This window comes from Mustela nigripes, chromosome 13 (assembly GCF_022355385.1).
Source record: "Mustela nigripes isolate SB6536 chromosome 13, MUSNIG.SB6536, whole genome shotgun sequence".
Taxonomy (NCBI): Eukaryota; Metazoa; Chordata; class Mammalia; order Carnivora; family Mustelidae; genus Mustela; species Mustela nigripes.
This window is the reverse complement of record NC_081569.1, coordinates 136,639,383-136,656,617: the sequence shown is the minus strand read 5'-3', so window position 1 is coordinate 136,656,617 and position 17,235 is coordinate 136,639,383. Positions and strand designations below refer to the sequence as shown.

The 17,235-nt window shown below is 55.5% G+C and overlaps 1 protein-coding gene across 2 annotated transcripts in view; it reads right to left on the bottom strand.

Annotated features, from left to right (window-relative positions):
* TUNAR (TCL1 upstream neural differentiation-associated RNA) overlaps positions 1-16,942 on the bottom strand; it is a 46,111-nt gene extending 29,169 nt beyond the window's left edge. Inside the window, exons 1-2 of one of the 2 annotated variants that reach the window (XM_059373909.1) lie at positions 16,166-16,942; positions 15,583-15,911 (exon numbers count right to left, since the gene is read on the bottom strand). In XM_059373909.1, the coding sequence (XP_059229892.1) occupies positions 15,583-15,732 (150 nt within the window). In that variant the 5' untranslated portion in view covers positions 15,733-15,911; positions 16,166-16,942. Of the gene's footprint in view, positions 1-12,115; positions 12,134-15,582; positions 15,912-16,165 lie in introns of those variants that run through there. The other variant, XM_059373910.1, reaches the window with a different exon arrangement.
* Positions 16,943-17,235: the final 293 nt, after the last annotated feature.

Genomic DNA, 17,235 nt, shown 5'->3' with positions numbered 1-17,235 from the left:
CACACAGACACACAGGATGCCACAGGAGGCTGGCGAGAATACAACAAGGGGATGCCGCTACGGGCCCAGGAGCACCAAGGATTTGCTCGCCGCATCCCCAAGCCAGGAAGAGGCATGGAACAGGATCTCCTTAGAATCTTCCGGAAGGTCACAGCCCTGCCAGCACCTGGATTTCGGACTTCTGCCCCTGAGAACAGCAAGAGAAGCCGTTTCTCTTGTTTTCAGCCACCCAGCTTGCTGCATGGTTCCGCAGCCCAGAACTAAGGGCTCGGCAAGGACACATGACAACAGGGAGCAGAGACCGGAGAAACCCTCCCACACGCACGTGTCCTGCATAATAACAGGGTAGGAAGTCCTCAGGGTTGACACTTGGCGGCCAGGAGACCCTGGTCCACTTTCCTTCTTCACCTGTGTGACCCTGGGGTTGCTGCCAAGGCCACCTGAGCCTTTCTTATCTGTCATTTCGGGACATGAGGTCCTGCCCCACGCCCCAGAGTTGCAAACTCGACTGTGCCCGTGATACGGCTGCATACAGAAAACCAGTCGCTTGAGTTGGGAGACTCTGTAGAAGGGGGTGGAAGTTAATGAAAACCAATGTTTAGGACACCTGGGTGGCTCAGTGGGTTAAGCGTCTACCTTCGGCTCAGGTCGTGATCTCAGGATCCTGGTATGCAGCCCTGCATTGGGCTCCCTGCTTAGCGGGGAGTCTGCTTCCCCCTCTCCCTCTGCCCCTCCTCCCTGCTCACATGCACGCTCTTTCTCTCTCAAATGAATAAATAAAATCTCAAAAAAAAAAAAAATTAAAGGCCGGTGTTTTGTCTGAAAAAACCATCAACATTCCAAAGTCCACGGCACTGTCATGTCTGCCCCCTGCCTGTGTCTTTGGAGACGGGAAGGCAGGTTGCAAACGGGGCTTCCCTCAAGTTCCACAGAAGGCTCGAGGGAGGCGGGACCTTGGCGTCACTTCCAAACGGGAATGCGTTTTCAGAAATCAGTTTGACTGTATCTGCATATGCCAAACATTTGCTCTTTTAAACGTGTTTGCCAGCACCGTTTTTTAATTTGCAAATGTTGGTTCAACCTCTGTGTTGCCATAGGACTGTCTTTCTAAATTCCAGATTGGATCACGTCCGTTCCCAGTACCCTAGCCCTACTCGGCCAGGACAGGAATGTCCAGGCTGGGCTCTCCACGCTCGCTCACACCTGCGTCTGTGCTTCTGTGTCCATCCCTGGCTCGGATGCTTCCATCCTGGTCCAGGTCTGCCTAAGCCAACACCTCCTCAGGGAAATTTCCTGAGTTCCCCCCTCCCCCCACCCCTCACAGTCTCTGAACAGTCGGTTCATTCTGCTGTGTGCACCCCCACATCACAGCTTGCCTCTGCTCTAGCTGACGGAACCCCACTCCTCTCCCTCCCCTAAAAGGACACGCTTAGAGCAGCCAACAACTTGGAATTAAATCTTGCTCCTGCTCTCATGGACTGTGCACCCCGGACGAGGCCAGCAGCTTCCCTGAGCTGTGTCATCTCCGGCTTCCAACGAGCAGTGGCCCACGGGGGACTCAGGACAGCATGGAGCCCGCGAGGCTCAGAGCCCAGTGCTGACGGGTCTCAGCCCTTCCTGCTGCTAAGGGGGCTGGTACTATTGCTAAGTCACCTTTGAGGACCCCTTCCTGCCCATGGGTCCCCAGTGTGTGTCCCCAGAGCACACCAGGTCTGTGAACACAGTCTTAAATGCATTTGGCAAAATGAAAAGTCCAAGAACAAGGCACGCTGAGTGGTAAATTATTTGAACTTCGTGAAACGAATTAATTAAAAATAACTAATCTGGAGGGTGCCTGGGTGGCTCACACTGTTAAGAGGATGACTTCAGCTCAGGTCACGATCCCAGGGCCCTGGGATTGAGCCCCACATTGGGCTCGCTGCTCAGCAGGGACCCTGCTTCTCCCTCTCCCTCTCCCTTCTGCTGGTGCTCCCTCTCTCCCTCTTTCAAATAAATAAAGAGAATCTTTTTAAAAAAAATTTTTTTTTGAAAATTCTAATGCTAGGATCTTCCTATTTTTCTTTCTTTTAAAGATTTTTTTTTTTTCAAAGATTGCCTGATGCAGGGCTCCAGTGCATGGCCTCGAGATTAAGACTGCCATGTTTTGTCGACTGAGCCAGCCAGGCACCCCAACCCCCAATCCCATTTTTCTAATTATTTATTATATCACAGTGGTAACACTTGGCAAGTGAAAGTTTCACAATCTCGTGCAATTCCTTGATTCAACATACTTCCTCGTCTCTGTACATTAAAAGGCTGGCAAACACAACCTTAATGTGAGCCAGTTTTGAGGTTCCCCCACCCCACACACCCTCCATGAGCAATTGTCCCAACGGTATCTGAGGACAGGCAGCTCACCCCACCCCAGGGCCCCACCTGCCCAGCCACAGCTGCTCAGCCTGGAGGACAACCCCCAACCCAAGCCAGGCCACTCTGCTTCCCTCTCAGGAACCCAGGACCCCAGCAGAGGGAGCAAGTCCTGATGAGGCTGTCATGTGGGGGAGGGTCTCAGTTGTCTTTGTGCTCAGAGGAGCAGGAGGAGATGGCCAGTGGTGAGGGGGAGGGTGGGGGCGGGCAGTGCCAGGTGGTGAGACGAGGACCCCCCAATGGACAGGAAGGCAGGCATCCTGGCTGCTGCCGCAGAGTCTCCCGTGACCGTGCTCACTTTGGTTTTCATGAAATGCTGACTCCTTCTCAAAAATCTCCTATTGTTTATAAAATTCATGTGTTGATTTTTTCTGTCTCCGTACCTCTCTAAGTTCCACGAAGATAGAAACCTGGGAGGTCTTGCTGGCACAGGACCTCAGTAAAGCTTCTAGACGGATGGGAGGCTCATTACAAGCTGGCCGGGGGCGTCTGAGACTGGCCACCCTGCATGGCTGCAGCAGCCGGGGGAGCAAGACTCCTCTCTTGAGCTGCAGGGAAAAAAGGGAGGTGCTCCCTGGGTTCAGCTTTCAGAGACAAGCCAGAAACCAGACAGGGATGCCTCTGCTGAAGTCCCTTCCCACAAGGAGGGTCCACCCCCTAGGGTGGGGCCAGGACAGAAGAGGCCCAGAGGCAGTGGGGACAGTCCATGCCCAGTGTGGAGACCAGCTTAACAGACACAGACAGGAACCTGGGGTTCATAGTCCAGGAGGGGAGAGGGGCCTGTGAAGTGGGGACCAGAATAAAGACTAAAGTAGTGCAGGGTGGGGAGGACAGGCAGAGAGAGGAGCAGGAGGAGACAGAGGAAGTGGACGAAAGCAGGTAGGGGGGTGGGGGAAGGGGAGAGAGAGGAGGCAGGGAGAGGAGGTTCAAGCAATCCTGCCATCTAAAAGTAATTTTAGTTAGAAGAAAATGTTTGAACATATACTATTAAAATACTCATCTTTAAATCAACTCAGTCATAAGATAATAATTTTCAATACTTTTTTGTGGAGGAAGGGGCCCACAGAGGCTAAGGCCCAAGAAAGTGAGCTCACAAGCCTGGTGAAGGGCAAGGAGATGGAGAGGATGGGAGGGGAGGGGAGAAGTGGAGGGGATGGGAGGGGGTGGCTGTAGGGTCTGTACTAGCGCCTCTTTGAACCAAAGGAGGAGACACCTGTGCTCTTACATACTCTTGCTTGTTTCTTCAGGGAGAATGTCTGACAGGTGAACAGGAGAAGTGCAGGGGTTTCCGCCAGGGCCAGGTGGTCAAGGTGTTTATGTCTGAGGGTGACAGGATGTGCTCCAACCTCCAGAGTCACAGCCCACTCTACTGCCATTGCCTACCAGTGCAACCCAACCATGTGCTCTGTGCCCGCTTAGAAATAACTCGGTGAAAAGAGGCCGATGATCCTCCATCTAGAGACTGGGTGCCACTGCCCTCCCCCCAAGGTGAGAGCTGCAAGAACTTGCTTCTAAGGAGCAGAGTATGCCAGAAAGGACACTGTGTGATTCAGGAGGCTGGGCCAAGGAACGAGGTACAGACACACCCCCTACGTCGCTCTTTCCCAGAACACGTGCATTGGAGCCTGTGCCATGACATAGGAAGTCGGGCTCATCTGGCCACAGCCAGGCAGGAAAGACCCCACAGACAGGCCACACAGAGATCAAGGAGCCTCTCCATGTCCCCAGGTTGTGTGGATCTTCCCAGCGCCACACCCCCAGGGAGGCGGGGCGTGGGGGGGCAGACTTGTGAGTGAGGAAGCCTTCCAGATGATTTCAGTCCCAGCCCATCTGAATGCAATCCCCCATGAGGCCTCCCACAAGAACCACCTACCTGAGCCCAGGCAGCCACTGGATTCATGAGCAAAAAAAAAGGGTGACTAGTGTTTGAAGCCACTATTTGAAAATATCTTATATGCAGCAAGAAATACTCTCTGAATCTTTAGCTTGCATGTCTATAAAATGGGAATAAGAGCAACTACTCTATTGTGCTGTTGCTCAGATCCAATGCAGGGGTCCCCGGAAAGCCCTTATTTAGCACAATCTCCACCCAGAGGAAGCACCCAGTATATAAAAGCTGCGATTATCACTCGCTGTTATCACCCTGGCCATCGTCCATAAGAAAGAACGGGACTCCGAAAGACCAACGCAAAATGATGATTGCAAATCATCCAAGAATCACATGGTGAGTGAGATCGCCCACAGTCTGACCCTGAGAACAGCTTCAAATAAAAGTGCATGCCCCTGGCAGCGGCCGTGACCATCATCACAATGTCCCCGAAGAAAGGTCACTCCAGGCGCTCGGACCTTGACCAGAAAAACAAGAGGGACTGAGGTCAGGCGCTCCAAGTGTCTTCATCAGCAGCAGCCTGCCACCTGTCACAGCTCCGCTCCCCGCTTTCATCAAGAGTCAGTAAGGTGGGGATGTCTATGAAATGGGCCGGCAGGCAGATTTCTTTTGATCCCAGCTGCAGTAACGTGTGTACTGCAGTAATCCCGAGATTACTCACCTAATGCAAGTACCTCCCGAGTTTGGGGATAATAACCTGGGGAAGTGACAGGTGACAGACACAGTGTAGGGGCAGGAACTGTATTTCTAGATCTATCTACTAAAGCCTGGAAGGTTTTACTGTGTTGGGGGCAGCCAGCAAGACTGTTGTCGGCTTCACCCTCGCATCTGGGGGAACCCACTTGACAAAGGCGAGAAGCAGCCAGGAGAGCCAGGGTTGGTAACGGACAAATCCCTTCACACATGGCACCCCTCGCGTGGCCACTGAGACGCCGCGAGCAGCCTGCACTGAGCCAGCTCTGTCCCCGGTGCTGGGGACCCAGGGAACATACAGCTGTGAGGAAACAAGACACATGGAGGCGGAGGCCAAAGGGTGGTTTGTGCGATGCCATGGCCGTCCACGGGGCTTGGAGAACCAATACGAAAGGCTTTCCTGGGACATTTGATGGGGCTTTTCATGATACCCAGAGCTCCAGAGATCTCAGCCTCATTTCTTTCTCTGCCCAGACCCTGAAGCATTCTAATTTGCTCCCTTATCCCCCTTTTCTTGCATTAAACATCCACACAAGCTTCCAGAAACCAAAGGAGTGAAAAAAGGGCCGGAGACGTAGGCAGCGTGCCCAGCCCCCTCCAATGCTGGTTGCCCAGGACCCTGGCTCCGGCACTGGCTTCCAAGAGGACAGGCAGAGGAACGAGGAGGAAGCCATGTCCTCCGTGCCTGGTTGGCAGCAAGGCGGTATGAGTACAAATTGTCCACCGCCACGTGGACGCCCGCCAACACTGGGCATTGGCCAGCCTCAAAGATCACTGACTCCGGAATGATTTGATGCCCTGCTCGGCGACAAGCCCACTGTGCAACCTCGGACCAGTGGCCTCCCCTCTCTGGGCCTTGGTTTGCTGACCTATAAATGGGGCCAGTGTGAGGGTGGAGGTGCATTCCCTTGCTGGGCCCACATTCTGGGGCAGTGAGCTCTCCAGCCCACGGCAGCTCCTCTCCCTGCCCGGGATGCTTTGCCCTTGGCATGATCTGGCAGTCAGCCTAGAACGAGGAAAGGCTCTTGGCCAGGTCCCAACTACCCAGAAACAGTTACGAATTTACCCACTGGCCTGTGGACCATGCTTTTCTTCCTTCTCTTCCTCTGCCCTGTCACAATGAGAAGGTGGAGGTGGAAGACAGAGGTGGGAAAAGCACCAGTGACCCCTGGAGCCTTCTTCCTTGTGTCCCAGCTACCCTGTCCACTCTGCAGAGGTCAGCGCCCGGCCAAGCGCGGTGATCTCAAAGCAGAAGGACAAAGAGCAGTCCAGGCTTCGGCTCCTGAAACTGACCCCATCTCCCACCCATTAGGCCCCCTGCTGGGGGGACGCTTGGGGAAGGTGGCCGGCGGATGCGTGCCCTGGATTCTCTCAGCTGTGGATGTAGGTCTGAGAGCATTATTTGAGGCCAGGAGCAGCCTGAACGTGCTTGCAGAGGCGCAGGGAGACCCACGGCTCGGTGAATCAGGCTGGGACACTGCCCGCTCCATTTCCTGTTGGCCGGAGTCCACCATGTCTGGGCAGCAAGTGCCTGAGCCAGCAGCTCCCTCCCTTTCCCTCCGAGCCCCCGCAGGGTCGGCAGAGCTGAGGTCTGGGCAGCAGCGCCCGGAAGACCACTCGGGAACTGCAAGCAAGTGGAGCACAAGGGAAGCATGGTCTGGAGGTCACTCCCACACTGTCCCCAGACAGTCCCGCCTGCATTCCCACCGCGCGCCCCCGTGAGCGCCTTCTACATCTTCACTGTAATACGGAAGTTACGGAGGGAGCATGAAACGGGACCACCAGCTGGCTTTGTCAAACCCACACCCTCACTCAAACACCTTCCATGGCTCCCCATCGCTTATAAGACATGGAATGCTCCTTCTGTTGGCATCCAAGACCCAATCCCACCAGGCCAGGATGGAAGCACCTGCTTCTTCGGCCTGACCCTACAGCCAGCCCCCCCACCCCCGTTCACCCATCCCAAGTGGTCCAGCCTCTGCACGGCTGCTCATACTGGGATGCCCTGGGATGCCCTGCCTCCCTCATCTCTGCTTGACAAGTTGCTTCCCATCTCTCAAGGCTGACGTCAGATGGCCCCGCGTCCCGCATCCAAACCCACCTTCCCCACCTCTGCCTGCTCGCTCACAGCAACCACTGCAGTGAGCTACGGGCGTGACGTAACACGTTTCCCAAGGGTCTTGGGAGTCTGTTGAAGACAAGGGACACCTTGTCTACTATCAGCAGAGGTTTGGTCAATGTTACGGTGACAGGGATCGACAAGAACACCAAAGGTGACAGTGAAAATTCCTCCTCCTATAAGATTCGAGGAGAAGCATCTGCAGTGAGCAGGGCCGGGAAGAGTCTGAATGTTCTCAGCCTTTTCCGTGTTGATATACAGCTGGGCAGGCTGGCTTCACGGGGACCTGGACCAGGGCCCTGTATTAACCACTTATCCCACCTGCGAGACTCCTTGTATCTTACATAACTGCACCCCGTTACTCACTCAGCTGGCTGTGGAGGCAAATGTACAAGGTGGTCCCTCTCTCCCTCCTACTCACCGTGCGATCACTATTTATGAGTGAGATTTGCTGTGCTTAAACCCAGGAGGGCCGCTCCTGGTAAAAAGGCCAGAGCTTCTCTTTCCTGGTGGCAGAAAATAAGGGCCCGAGGAATAATGTCTGGGCCTCACTGTCCCATCTGTAGGAAAGCCAGAGCAAGAGTCAGACAGGAACCCAGACAGACTCTGCTCCTCTAGAACCATTGTTCCTCCAGAACATCCTGGGGCCCAGAACACTGCCTGGCCATAGCTGGGGTCTGGGAGCATTTGTGGAGGCAGAGCAGGGGGGACAGCAGGACCACTGGGATTAATGGCAGCTGAAGAAACTGTGCAGCCCAAGGTCAGGAGAGATCTTGCCCAATTCTAGAAAGTTCTTCTGGAAGAGATTTCTAGATCCACTTTGATAACCCTGTCCAGGGATGAGTCACCCTAAACTACGGTGCCCGGTTAAAGGGCTTCACCTGAAACAACATGTATCTGGTGGAGGGCCTGGAAACTGAGCTCTGCCCCAGCCCACTTAAGCGTGTCCCCTGGAATGGGGTTTCAGAAAGCACCGTTCACCGCCCTCGGAGCACCCAGCCTCGTCAGTCCTCGGCCCCCACAGGCCAGAGGGAGCGCTGGGGGGCTGCGCGGTTTCAGGAATGGCACAGAACGCAGTGTGGCTCGAAGGGCAGAAGCGAGGGGCGGGAGGCAGGAGAGAGACCCAGGACCAGAGCGTGCAGGGCCTGGCGCCTTCCCAAAGCCGCTGGCCACTGCTCTTGGGGAGACAGCAAGCCCCCCGAGAGCTCTGAACAGAGGAGGGTGGTGAGACCCGCTGGAAAGCAAACTGTAGAGGGCAGGAGGGAAGCCCGGAGAGCGGCTGGGAGAGAGGAGGGGGGCCTGGGTGGAGCCGATGAGAGTGGCCAACCAGGTGGGGCTGTTATTCTGAGGATTCTGCAGCAGGAAGGGCCACTAGTGATCAACCAGCTGTGAGAACCCCTGGGTCTGGAATGTCGTCATGCCCGAGAGAGGAATTACAGGGCAGGTGTTAAAAATATACCTGGTTCCAATACAACAGGTCTGCAAAGGGGCTCAGGGCACCTGTATTTTAGTAAGCTCCCAGGCAGGTTCATGGAAGTGGTCCCCTGGATCACACTGGAGATAAACCTTCCACCTGATGGCCCAGAAAGCTTGGGGTGAGGACAGAGTGTGGCAGAGGCTTGCCCCAAACCCAGGCGAGACAGAGAGAGCCTCCCCACTGGGCTCCTTGCTCCGCTGCACCAGCCACGTCTCCCAGATTTTGAATGGACTTCTGAAGGGCGGGGGTGGGGGGCCGCATCCCAGGCCTCAGGGAGCAGAAGCAGGTCATAGACACTCTGCTGCTGCCCACTGTCTCCCAGCACAGCCCCCAGCCCAGCCGCACTGAGAGCTGGGGCTCAGCGTGCTTGTGATGGACCTCGGACAGCACCCACGGGACGGCAGAGTGAGGGGGTGGCTCCCAGGGCTCAGGCAGGACCGGGGGCAGGCACACCCGATGCCAGGAGGAGATGGCACCCAGCCTGCACCCATGGACGGAGCCACGATCCCAGTCCACAGCCATGTCCTGGGGCAGGCCTGTGGACAAGCAGGGACACTGCCTCATCGAGAGGGAATTTAGGGACTGACCGAGGCAACGTCAATACTGTCAGCCAAACGGACCGAGGACGGTCTCGACATTCCCTTCTAGAAGCCGGGTGTACTGTTCCCCACCTGCTTTGTGGGGGCGGATATGGGGTGCAGACTTCCATTTCTCCCGTTAGACTTCACATCGCAATGGCCAGGCTTACTCTTCTCAAAGTACTCGATAAAGCCCTCTCAGCAAGTTAGCTGTCCGCAGTCATACATCATCTTCAGCCGGGCACTGTGTTCTCAGGCCACATGCATTGTATTAAAAAATAGAAGACTGGTCAATATTGATCGTGACGCCAATGCTGACTGCCGTTATCATCCGCTTCCTGAATTAAAAGGAATCAGGGATCCTTCGGGGGTCACGTCAAGGCCACTAGGAACTGGGACGGTTTACCGGTGCTGGAACAGAGCAGCAAGTCGGCCAGGATCTGGGACGACGTGAGTAGGTAGAGGCTGAGACACCGGGGTGACCAAGGTCGCGGATATTCCCTATTTGCCAGTCTGCTTTAGGATGCTGAGTGGGGTAAAGGTCGGCTCATCACAGATTATTAAGAACAGGAACCAACGAGGGCTACACTGAGCCTCCCAAGCACAGAGCCTCGCAAATTCGGAGACGCACCACCCTCTGCCCACCAGGAGAGCCTGTGAAGGGGGCGGTTGAACCCCGCGTACAGCACCCCTCTTGTCCTCGCTCATTGTAAGCCACGCACACAGACGGCACGAAAACTTCTAAAATCCTTTAGTGAATGTATGCCAGGACTCTTGGGGCTGTAAGCAGACATTAAATCATTTCTACGACCGTGTCCTAAATACCGTTCATCATAACCACAGATCACAAACATCGGTGCCCTCTTGCCTTACGCCCGATACGTCTGTACGGCCACTTTTGCATTTCCTGCCACTTAATAGCCATATGTACTAGAAATCTGGCCCAGAGCTGCAAAGCCTGGGCATCTGTTCTCTCAAGGTTCGGGGGCCAAAGGTGCAGACTCAATGGGTCTCACGGGAGCTGTGCAATGTTCTTTCTAATTCGCCGAATCAAAAAATTGGGCCGGCCAGGAAGATGTTTTAGTATCTCGCTGATGGCAGATGAATCACAGTTGAGTTTTCCAATGCCTTCTGTCCGCTTTTTCTCGTTAATCACCTATCACAGAACTTAAACCTCTGGCAGATAAGCAGTTTAGGAATCTAGGCGAGGTAGAGGGAGGGTCTGGTTTGTTAAGACTTCGCTCGCAGGACACGGCCAGGCCAGCATTGCAGCCCACAGGATTTTAAGCCGCCGGCAAGGAGAACCAGCCTGAGTGTCGTTACAAGAATGGAGGGACAGGGGTGCCTGGGTGGCTCAGAGGGTTAAGCCTCTGCCTTCGGCTCAAGTCATGATCCCAGGGTCCTGGGATCGAGCCACGCATCGGCTCTCTGCTTAGCAGGGGGCCTGCTTCCTCCTCTCTCTCTGCCTGTCTCTCTGCCTGCTTATGATCTCTGTCTGTCAAATAAATAAAATCCTTACAAAAAAAAAAAAAGAATGGAGGGACAGGTGACTTCGGGGACTCCCTTACTGGTTGTAAACTGTGTGTCTGGAATCTCCTGTCCTACGTTTGTATGCCACTTGTCCAGATCTGCAGGCCAATCGGCAAAGATCAGCCGGAGCTCAGCGAAGGCACGCGGACTCCGATGGCCCCTAGAAAACCCATGGTGATGGCATCTCTAGGCGGTAGCTTGAAACGTTCTTCAAAACCTGCATTTCCTCCAAGTCCTGGAAATTCATTTTTTTTAAAGATTTTATGTATTTATTTGAGAGAGAGAGAGAGAGAATGAGCCAGGGTGGGGGAGAGACAGACAGAGAGAGGGAGAAGCGGACTCCCCACTGAGCAGGGAGTCTGACTTGGGGCTGGATCCCAGGACCCGGAGATACGGCCTGAGCGGAAGGCGGACGCTTCACCGACTGAGACACCCAGGTGCGCCAGTCCTGGACACTCTTAAAAGCTGCAGCTAAACCTTGAGATTCTGGTCTTCGTCCCTCCTCTTTTCCTCCCAGCTCGTTGTTTGGGGAGGATTAACCCATGTAGCATCTTGGAGGTGCGGTCATGCTCCTTTGGGAAGCTTCTGTTACATAACTTCGATTGTGAGGTCCTTTTCGGAGGTGTAGGCTGACAACGCCTCCCGAAACGTCCCATGTGCCAGGGCGGGCTCACATCCCCAGGGTGACACGGGACCTGGAGAAGTTATTTTTAGCCTCCCCGGAAGAACTACCAACACTAAGCCTTTTGGGGGAAACTTTGACTTATTTCTGAACACGTCCAGAATCTAATACACCTGACGCAAGAGTTAAAAGAAATCCAATATCCTTACAAAAACCCCCAGCGAATTCAAAATTGTCAGGATAGTCAGATCAGCCCCACAGGTCACCCGCATAGAATCCCCTGCCTGTTCTCTTGGTGCCGCGGTGCTGTTGAGAAATTTGGGATGAAAGGACACGATTTGGTTGCCAGGCACATTGCAGGGATGGTGGCAGTGAGGTGTGGCGCGGGTGACTTAATTCTGAATCCTCCGTGGTTCTGCCAATTCACTAACTACGCGGGTCCCAGCGCCACGCTCCAGGGGACACTCTCTCGAGCCCCAGGCTCCTCATCTAGAATGGCCGGTTGGCGACGTCTCCTCTGCAGACAAGACAAAGTGTGTTTGAGTACTTCCGGTTCCCTTAGCCGCCACTGTCCCCTCCGTATCTGCCGGGGACTGCAGCTCTGCTAGGGAGCCTGACCTCGGACAGCAGCCTGCTTCAAGTGTTACAGGGAAGCCCGTACAGAGAACCCGGCAAAAACACCACTGCCAAACCTCCAAACTTCTCACCAGCTTTCAGCTTCGGCTGAGTTCTAGGCTCTAATTAAAGTACTTCCTATTTGCAAAACAACGGCAAACGGTAATTACATACTTCCCCTCCTTACCTTCCAGGAACAGCCTGAGACAGAGGCAGAGCCTCAGCTTCCCCAGGAGTTCAAGTTACACACACAGAACGTCATGCTCTTCCTACCCCAATGACCCAAATTACATACAGGCTCCTGCGGCTCCGGCCACACGGACCCTAGAGAGGGTCACGGCTCATTCTAGCCCTCTCCGACGCGTGCCAAGGCTCCACTGGGCGGGGATGCCGGCATAATCGCCTTTAGAATGAAAGCCCCATCATCACATGTTCAGGGGAGAGTCCCCGTTTAGGGTACTAAAGGGAATGTTTTATAATGACTGGTTCGCCTTACTGTTTATACAGATGTCTAATTGGAAATGTTATGTAACCTTACAATACGGAGCATCCTCGAGCTATTAATAACCAGCTGTATCCCCAGCCGAGGACTCCTGACACTTAGATGTGGAGAGATCACCTTTTCTAACACACACACACACATACACACACACACAGACAAGTGCAGGCACGCACACAGACACAGGAACACAGCCACACTCGCCGCAGGTACACCCACGGACGCCTAGAGAACAGGAATAACTTGTCCACAGTCCCAGAGCCAAGGAACAACAGAGTCAGGGACAAATCCCACACTTCCTTACCTCTGGGGATGTTCCTTTCATTGACACATCCCTTAAGTACCTTCGCACATCCTGAATGTTACACAAACTCCCGGCACCCCCTAGGTTCCCGGGATGCCGGGCATCTCAGCTCTAAGCAAGGGTTCATGTCTAGGCTCCCGATTCACAGATAGAATGCCAACAGGGTAACTCCTCATTGTTCTTATGCCTTTGTGATACGAGCCCATCCTGTCCTCCCAAAAGAAATCAAAGGCACCCCAAATGTATTTGTACACGAGGCCACTGTATGTACCGTACCCACGAACCCAGCCTTAGAGATCTTCCAAAAAAGGTGGGTTTAAGACAAACCCAAAACTGAAAAGGGAGAATTTATTCTTGATTACACATTCTCATGCTCGGGGGGGGGGGGGGGGAGGCAAAAGAAAGGGAAAGAACTGACTAATTAAAAACTAGATTATCAGGCACGGAAGTAATGTTTTACTGTGTGATCTGGCTTTGGATATCAGTCGTATGATCTATGACATAAAAAGTGTCTTTTCATAATTACATTACCATTTTCAAAAAGTAATTCAACAAAGATTGTTTCTCTGCATTCGTTTTTATACCAAACTGGGCAGGTTAGCCATGACAAGCTGAAGCATGGCATCCACGATGCGGGGAGATTAGATTAATATGCCCGCATGAGATGCATCACTTGCTGTTTCCAGACTCTCCTACCTTGTCAAAATGAAAGCTTTGCTCTGGTTTTGTGAATTTCAAGCAGTCATGAAACCCGCGGGGAGCTTAGTTTCTGGGAAAAAGGTGAGATATGCCCATTTCACTTGGGATTCAGTAACACTTTAAAAGCTTCATTAATCCACATCTTAAAAGACCTATGACAACCCCATTAAGGGCCCATAGGTCAAGTTGATGGATTTAGCTGCAACAGGCAAAGAACAAGTCAGGGTCTAAACATTCCTATGGCCAACTTTTTGTCACAGTCCCTCTGGGTCCCGACTTGGGTGGGTTGCACCTGTCGCTAATATAACCAGCAAACATGATGGGGGGGGGGATTTCTAAAAACCACTTTATTTACATGCTTAATTGTTTAAGCTGAGCAGTCTTTACCTATTCAACTATGATGGATTATTTCCAGAAAGGACAGGCAGGCTCACCAGCTTGCCGATTTCTAGCCAGCTGGACCTCTAATTGATGCACTGTATTTGATCAGTTCCTAGGGGTCAATGTCATTTCTCCCAATGAAAGCCTAACCCCATAACCCTAATCTGGCACCTTGGGACACTTTACAGCCACCATGCTTTAGACCAATAAATAATCCATCCACCAGGGCACTGCTCAGCCTTGCCCTCCTTGGGGTAGAAGCTAAATCTTGCAGTCCCCCCTTCAACCATGTCTTCTTCTTGGAAATCAAGAGCATATTCAGGGCAGAGCTGTTAGTCCGAATGCATGTGTCTGATGAACTCACGCACCCCGGCTCAGGCCAGCAACCCACTCTCCTCCTGATCCCAGGATCATTTAGTTGGAAAGGAACCAAGAGGTCATCCAGTCCAGCTCCGGGAGTCAGGAAACTGAGACCCTTCCTGCTAAGGGCTCTCCCTGCACCAATACGAACACTATACATGTCGGGGAGACAACTGCCAAACCCAACATTTGGACACTTGATCAGTAAACGAGCCACTCAGACCAGGTTGCTTGAAATGCTGCAAGCTGGAGAAATGGGCACCAGCAGAAGGCCCCATGTCTACATCAAGCCCCTCCCCCTTTTTTCTGGGCTAGCAAGTGTGCACTTGGGCTGACAGGGACCGCTGGGCAAGTGTGAGCCAAGATGATGTTTCCGACAGGGTCAGTTCCTAAATGGGGCCCCTCTGGGATCAGTCCCCCTGTGCTTGCGAAGTAACCGTCTCTAAGACTTACACAACCAGGGGAAGGTGGCCTGGATTAGCCCTCACCCCATGGAAAGGTTTAGGACATGGATTCCGGGGCTGAGCACATGCCAGCAGACAGAGCCTGGGAGGGGCTGGGAAGAGGACCCCAACTCTGCCCTTTGCATCCCTGAGGAGGCCTGAGAGAAACAGGATGGCAGGAAAGGGAGCACCCAGGGGACCATGTTAACCTCTCCCCTTAACTAAGAAGTAATCTTGTGCTTACAGTTCACAAGAGGGCTTAGCAGCCATGGTGGAGAGGAAGGACAAGAAGAATACAAGCTATAGGCAATTTATTTCCCCCAGCAGATCCTCCCCGGCACAGGTGCTTGCACACACTGTACGCAATGATTCCAGAAGGAGGCAGTTTGTAGAATTGGGACAAGCGTGTTTGTTACAAGGGGGTCAGCTTGGCGGAAAGAAGACCCTGGTTTCCAAACCTGGTCTCTCGCACTCTGGCCTTGTGACCTTGATTAAGTCATCCAACCTCTCTGGGCCTCAGTTTCCAAATCTGAGCCATGGAAGAAGGGGGACCTACTTCCCTGGGTGTTTCTCAGGCACGCTACCCGGCACAGCTTGGACGCCCATTACGTAGTCACTATATGGGAGTCGTCTCCCTGCACAAATGAGTCCCCCCCCCACACACACACACAGACCAGTCTGAGCCAAGATGCATACATATATCCTTATCTGGACCAAACAGGTCTCCCGCCTGTGTGTCAAGCCTGCATCTGCCTCCCCGATGGCAGTGGCAGAGGAAAGCTCCGGGTCTCGAAGGCGCCCGGGAGCTTTAGCCTCCCAGGCAGGGTTTGGGGATACAGGAAATGGAAGGGTTCAATCGGGAGCCCCGCAGGCTTCCAGGCTCTCGGTGGGGGCCGAGCAAGGGGCTCGGAGGCGGCCTCCTGGCCAGGCGAAGGGGCTTTGTTCCCGAGGCGGAGGGCCTGGCTTACCGAGCAGCGCATCCGGAGGCGGGCGGGGGGCGCGCGGGGCACGCAGCAGAGCCACAGCCCGGCCGGGGCCCGGGCGCCGGAGCCGAAGGAAGGCGAAGAGGAGGAGGAGAAGGTGGTGAAGGAGGAGGCTGCCGCGGGCTCCTGCCTCATTCTCCCGGGCAGCGCCGACCCGCTGGCCGCCGCCGGCTGGGGCTGGCCGCCGGGCGACGGACCCCGTGCGCGCCGCTCATGTCCCCGTCCGCCGCTGGCGAGGTGTGCGCGCAGCCGGGTCGTCTCCGGGCGGCGCCCCGGGGCTCCTCATGCCCCGCGCAGGGGCTAGGCAGGAGGACCTCGGGGAGGCAGCGCGGAGGGAAAGAGAGAAAGAGAGCGTGAGAGCGCGCAGAGCTGCACCCCGCGGGCGCCCGGCAGGACCGCGCCGCCCCACCTACCGCGCCGCTGAGCCCCGCGCTGCGCGCCAGGCGGGGCGCCGAGCCCCAGAAACTTTAGCACATGGCCGGTCGGAGGCCGCGGGAGGTGCTGGGCTCCGCGCGAGTCCCCCACTCCCTGCCCCAGTGCCGGCCCCCGCCCCGCGAACCCAGCTTACCGGCGGCGACGGCGACCACGGAGGTGGGGCGCCCACCGGGCTGCGCGCAGAGCGGTGTGCACCGGCTCGGGGGGAAGAGGAGAGGGCCGGCGGGGTCGGGGTCTCTGCGAGGGAGGGGCACCTGGGCGGTGGCGATCCGAACCGGTTAAGGCATCCTGGGAGGGGGCCGCGTGCGGGTCGGGGTCTGCAGCCCCGCCAGGGGAGGGTCCGTGCGCCCCCGCCCGCGCCCCGCGCGCAGCTGCTGACAGCGCGCGCGGGCTTCCCTGGGCCGCGGGTCTGCGGAGCCAGTCCCGTTACCTAGCGACTCGCTCCGGGGAGCCCACGCTGACGCGCGCGACTAACCGGGCTGCGGCAACCGAGGGGAAGGGAGGGGAGGGGGAGCCGCGGGAGGGAGGGAGGGAGGGGGAGGGCGGGCGGCTGGGGCCGGAGCTCCTCCCTCCGCCTCCCCCTCAGCGCAGAGGAGGGGGCTCTGGGGAAAGACTTGGCCTCAGCCCCGCCGGGGAGGATGGGGAGGCTGCGGGAGCGGGTAGGGGATGCGCAGAGATGCTCCTCCCTCACTGGGGACGCAGCAGCAGGTGGCGGCGTGGCCGGTTGAGGCCCGGCGCCTACAGGCGCGTGGAGACGGGTCCGGCCCGGGCGGGAGCGCGGCGAGTGTGGTTGTGGACGCGTGGGTGTGTGTGACACCCTCCCACCCACGTGGCATACATGGGGACCGGAGGACGCGAGTGAAGGAGGAGCCTCCTGCTTCCTTGGTTTCCCTCCCTCCTTCCTAGACATTCTGCTCCAGCGACGACTGTCTCTTCGTCATGGAAGCGCAGGTCCCTCAGCTCCGTGCTCTGAGCTCCTCCTACTTTCTGAAAACAGGAGGTTGGGGCAGCTGCCTTGTCCTGATCACACCACCACCGCCTTCCCTCCCTGGCCCCTGGCGATGCCTCCCCACCCCAACTCCCGCGTCCCCCAGCTTGCCCTGGGGACCCTATAACGTGCCTTAGGGTGCCTTCCTGTTTCTGCGTTTGGGGCCTTGCAGCCTGGGGTTCACATTTGGGCCTTTTCAACTGTCTGTAGTACGT